The sequence below is a fragment of the Physeter macrocephalus genome, chromosome 17 (genome assembly GCF_002837175.3).
Source record: "Physeter macrocephalus isolate SW-GA chromosome 17, ASM283717v5, whole genome shotgun sequence".
NCBI classification, from domain to species: domain Eukaryota; kingdom Metazoa; phylum Chordata; class Mammalia; order Artiodactyla; family Physeteridae; genus Physeter; species Physeter macrocephalus.
In genome coordinates, this window is record NC_041230.1 from 44325887 (window position 1) to 44331645 (window position 5759).

A 5759-nucleotide genomic window follows, 5' to 3' on the forward strand; every position below is an offset into this window, starting at 1 on the left:
ACACTCACAATGAAAACCTTCCTTTAGAAATGTCAGATTTAATTACCAGAAACTATTTTGAAAACAGATAGCATCGATTGTACTTCATACAGAACCGTCTAAGTGGTAAGGATAAAGTTAGATAATTTTTGCAATCCTTTTCTTTTGAAGGTTACAGTTTTCAGGCCTTTAAATGAAAAGGTAAGTTAGGCATTAGAAGAAAAATTAAAATAACTAAAATTGGGTTTTAAAAAACTCTGATATTTAATTCTCTTTAAGGATATAAATTCTCTTGAAGGAAAATGTAAAGGGCACAGTGGAAGGCATATCTGAAAATTAAACTTTAGGCACTTTCTGGGAGTGATACCGAATACTGTGAAAGTGAGCTGAAGACCCACCACTAGGTAACCACATTAAGACTAGGAAATCCATAACCACTAACTCTAGTTTAAGCTGCACTAATACAATTTTTCAAGAGCCATGAGTAAACCAAAGTCACTAAGAAAAACAGTAACAGAACGTTTAAAGTATCTTTTTGTGCGTGTGCCTCAATGTTCAAAGAGTGTCCTAAACAATCTGGGTGAAAATTTTCAACTCCCAACTCTTTAATAGGGTATGTTTCCAATTAAACTAAATAAAAGCAATAGAATAAAAGTGATAGGAAGAGGTGGTACAGAAGCTTTAGGGGAAAAAGTCTCAATTATCTAGCTTATTTTGATAAAATGTACAAAAAAACAAATTCACATCTCTTAAAATATATTAAATAATCAGAGGTCAAGATAGTTATCCATAAAAATGTCACATCATTCAGGAGTTAGCTCCTTTTTCTTTAAACGGTGGAATCGAAGCCACTACTTGAGTTACAGATTTTTTTGTGTGCAACAAATTTCACCAAATTTGTTCTCAACACTATATTCAACCAAAACCTACTTGGCACTTACTGTCATGAAGATGTAGCAAGAGATGAGTTTGCCAAATTTTAATCAAGATTAGATCAAGTTAGATTTTAGTACAGTATACTCTGCTCAGAAATAAACTAATATGATCCATAGTTTCTCTGAAGTATGCAACGTTGCATTTTCTCACAGAACATTATAAATTTCAGTGTGAAGGATGCCAACCCAGAAGCACTGCTGACCTGGCTTGCGTAAAGCTGCACCCGTAAAACTGCCTGAATTAAATATGTAAAAAAAAGAAAGGAAGAAAAGAAACTTGATTTGTTTTGGTTGAGAACAATGAGTCCAAAAAGATCTTTAATTCCTGGAGCTTCAAATTGAAGAAAGGGTTGTTGAAATGTTGTTCTTCATATACCTTTTCATCCAAGTTGCTTCCCGTTTGAAGAACTAAGAAAACACATTCCATACTGTATTCTTTTTGAGGATTCTATGAAACTTAGGTTCGCCATCATAGCACAAGGGTATGTGCTATAGAGTAGCTAAAATCCGTAAAAAGGAGACCACCACTACACAAAACGTCTGTCCAGTGCCCAAGGTGAGGGCTTCAAACGGAATCATTTCCTTTCCTGCTGCTCGGTACACTCCAGCAATTGCTGCACCTGTTCAAAAATTAAAGAATGTTTAAAAAAAAAAAGGTTAATATAATCAGGAAAATATAGCACTTAAAATTCTACCAGTAGAATGTTCTAAATTTTTTTACATTAAAATTTAGACATTACAGAAATGTTTTGTTTTGTCTATTCTTTTTGCTGACTACTCTAGGTTTTAAATATTCCTTATATGGTTTGCAAATCACTGACAAGTGTTTTTAGGTGTTGAAAAGTGAATCCTTTAAACTGAGTCTCCTAGATTTATTGAATAAAATCACCTGGAAGTCATAGCTGACGTCACAAAGACGGGGATTTCCACGTAACCTGATTACAAACTCAAAAACATCTCTTATTCCGCATGCATTTAACATGTACCTAACAAATTCTTGGCAATAAATGACAAAGAATCTTCCCTGTGGGACTGAGCAAGAGCAGCCACAGGGAAACCCCACTCTACTTTGTACTATACTCAGAGCTCCCCTCAAGAAATGGATGGAGAAAGGGGTGGGAAAAGGAAAAGAGGGGGACCCTAAGTCTATCAAGTTGCTATTCATTCAAAGGGCGAGAGGTGAGGGATACTTGGGGAGTCCTTTCTGTTACCCACATCATTAATCATTTTTATTATGTTAGTCACTGTAACTTCCTAGAAATTGAGTAAACAAAACAAAACAAACATCTCTCTCTACCCAGGTACCCTGAATTGCTCACAGGGACTCAACGTTGTACAAAGAAAGTCAAGATTTCAATAGTTTGAAAATAACAGATCCAAACATCTCAGATGACCGCCCTGCCGCCCCCCGCCCCACCTCAAAATGCTCCAAACAGAATTCTCCTTGGTCACAGAAGCTAGCTGGAGACACAAGACAGAAACACAAACATGAAGTAGATTTTGAATAATGCAAGATGAAATATAGTGTTTCAATCAAGTGTCTACACCTTATACAAATGTGATGTGATGGTATATTGACATTTTAAGGAGAAGAAAGAACAATACTAATCAATACCTGTGTTGGTTGCCAGGAACATTTGTGACTTTGAAATGCCCACCGCCAGAGGCAACGCACAAACACTGTGCTAACATCTGAAAGGCACATGTTCCGTTGGGCCCCTTTGTAATTTGTCTCCAAAAAAAGTGGGTTGAGTCGGAAGAAGCTTAAAGAAGTTGAACTGGGTCCCAAAGTGGGATTTGGATGATTAAGGGAAGAGGGGGAAAAGCAAACCAGAAGGAGCAGCAAAATGGGAAGGGAATAGATTGTATGCACTAGAGTCGAAGAAGGACATGAACACGACATTTACTGCACAATTACTATATGGTAGATATTCTGGTTAAGTATTTTATATTCACATTTTTTCATTTAGTCATCACACAGCATCCCTATTTTACTGATGAGAAATCTGAAACAGGTCCTGGGGGCCAGTAATCCAGCAAGGAAACTGGAGCAGAGGGTCTCTAAAGATAGCAGTAGGTGATATAGTTAAAAATATTTTTTAAGGCCAGTTATGGAAACTCCTTAATGCAAACAGGAGAAAGCCGGCCTCCTCCCCTGTATTATCAGAAAGGTTTCATCATCTACGGAACACAGAGAAACTAGGCCACCTTGTCCCCCAAAAAATCCCTCAAGTCAAAGAGAAAGGGAGATTTCTGCTTGAAGCTCAAGGTTTAAATTCACAGTGAAAAAATGTTTACATATATACCTAGAAAAAAGTCTGAAAGCATATACCAAAATGCAAACTGTGGATACAGCTTAGGAATGCAGTAATGGAGGATTTTTATTTTTGCTTTCTTATAATTTTTAATTTATATAGAATATACATGTTATTTATATTTCATTATAAGCTTAAAAATGATTTAAACTTATTCTCATCCCTTTGACATGAGCAAAAGCCACACCTCCCCCCAAAAAAACACCAGACAGGTAAAAATAATTTATAATTATGAATGTTACTCCAATTCTTATTCAGAAAGTCCTGAGAGGAAAAATCAACCAGGTACTTTTCTAAACAATAATTCTTGTCATTAGAATTATTCTTCCATCCTTAAAATAACTACACCTGGATGAGTGGAAGTAATTTGTTAACCAGCTTGCAAGGTCACACATCAGTGAAGTAACAGCTGAAGAGAAAGGAGCAGTAGCTTCCAAAAAGACAAATATCTTCTTTTGCTAGTGACCTATTTCACAAGATCTATCTCACACAGCTTAACATGGCTTCCCTTGAAGCCAGTGAGACAAAATCTGACTCAGTAAGTCAAAGATGTTAGCCAAATAAGGGGGGACTGGGGTGAGAAAAAAAACAATATATAAAAAAAACAGGATCTGTGGTTAAAGATCACTCTTTCTTCTTCATCTCACTGAGACATGTTTCTAAAATGGTTCCTAAAATTAACTAACTAGTCAAATGAAACATTTTGACTGTATTTTAATGTCTAACATACTTGTCAAGATTCCAGCAGTAATTGGTCCCACGATGCCCATCAACAGGATGCTTACAGACATGAACCTACCATATTTGTGATGTCTGAGGGTGAAGAGGGCCAGTAATCCAGCAGGGACATGGAAGAAGAGAGAGGACACCAGTGCCCACAGGAACACACCATACCACATCTCTACAAGGGAAAGCAAAGAAAGGTCGTACATCACCGGCTTTCCCAGTGCAATCATTACAAAGGGGTGGTCACTATGCCCAGTCATTTCATTTTCAAAACCATTCAGTTGCAGTGGAAGTTCATCAGTCAAATATCCAAACATTGATGGTTTGGGAGGGATAAGTAAACTATGGCCACCACCTGTTTGTATATATAAACTCTTACTGGAACACAGCCACGCCCATTCACTTAAGTCTTGTCTATGGCTGTTTTCAAGCTACAAGAACAGGGCTGAAACAGTGACAGAGACCATATGACCTGCAAAGCCTAAAATATTTACAATCTGGCCCTTTACAGAAAAGGTTGGCCAATCCCTGACAAGCTACGTGTACTCTCAAACACTGAAGAAAAGCTTCACCCAGATTTGAAAATTCACTTTAATGATTTCCCTCCCATAAGGACAAATGTAAGTACCACTGATAGGGTGCTATGCAGTCAATGCCTGATGACCATCCCTGCCTTCTTGATTATTCAGTCATCTCAAATGGAAAAGCTCTATATACAATTACATTCATTCAACAATCATTTTCAAGACAATGCAGTAAATATCAACCCATCACCTCCTATTAGGGTATCAAAGCTCTTTAAGACATGAAATACATACCAGAATATGTAAATGTTTCGCTTAAAGACAAATGGCAAGTGAGAGGGCAGGTTAGAAGAGGAGCTGGTTCCTTCAGAGAACCTCTATCCCTCTTAGGATGACAGTAACTCAGGAAACATTAAAATATTTATCCAACAACTATGTATACAAACTTACGCATGAGATATCTTGGAAAATACAAAAAAAGGAGGAGGTACCATACTGCCCTTGATTTAGCAAATGGCAGACATAACATTTTCCCCCAATGGGCCCAGGCATGGCTTCAGAATTGTCAAGAGAGCTCTTTACCCATATATGGATATAATGAAGGTGTCACACTAGATGAAATCTGTTGTCAATCCCTGCACTTGAGGCAGGTAAGTACCAGGCAATTTTAAAGATCAGTCAACAGCTCAACTGGGGTTTCTGTACCACAGCACTACTGACGTCTGGACTATTTAACTCTTTGTTGTGGGAGGCTGTCGACCCTAGAATGTGGAGCCACACCCCTGGCCTCTACCCTCTGGATGCTGGTAGCACTCTCTCCTGTTGTGGCAACCACAATATCTTGACATTGTCACACGTCCCCTGTGGACATAATTACCCTGGTTAAAAACCGCTGACCTGACTGAAGCAAAGGGTTTTTTGGGTTTTTTTTTGTTTGTTTGTTTATAATTCTTCGGTTTATTTGTGTTTTTTTTCAACATCTTTATTGGAGTATAACTGTTTTACAATGGTGTGTTAGTTTCTGCTTTACAACAAAGTGAATCAGTTATACATATACATATGTTCTCATATTTCTTCCCTCTTGCGTCTCCCTCCCTCCACCCTCCCTATCCCACCCCTCTCGGTGGTCACAAAGCACAGAGGTGATCTCCCTGTGCTAGGCGGCAGCTTCCCACTAGCTATCTAATTTACACTTGGTAGTGCATATATGTCCCTGCCACTCTCTCACTTCGTCACAGCTTACCCTTCCCCCTCCCCATGTTCTCAAGTCCATGCTCTAG

At 38.1% G+C, this 5759-nt stretch overlaps 1 protein-coding gene across 3 annotated transcripts in view; it reads right to left on the reverse strand.

The window, feature by feature from the left end:
- Positions 1 to 1068: 1068 nt before the first annotated feature.
- TMEM170A (transmembrane protein 170A) overlaps positions 1069 to 5759 on the reverse strand; it is a 17859-nt gene continuing 13168 nt past the window's right edge. Inside the window, exons 3-4 of one of the 3 annotated variants that reach the window (XM_024125079.3) lie at positions 3960 to 4130; positions 1069 to 1534 (exon numbers count right to left, since the gene is read on the reverse strand). In XM_024125079.3, coding sequence (XP_023980847.1) covers positions 1404 to 1534; positions 3960 to 4130 — 302 coding nt within the window. In that variant the 3' untranslated portion in view covers positions 1069 to 1403. Of the gene's footprint in view, positions 1535 to 2653; positions 2693 to 3959; positions 4131 to 5759 lie in introns of those variants that run through there. The other 2 variants (XM_024125080.3, XM_055078812.1) reach the window with 2 other exon arrangements.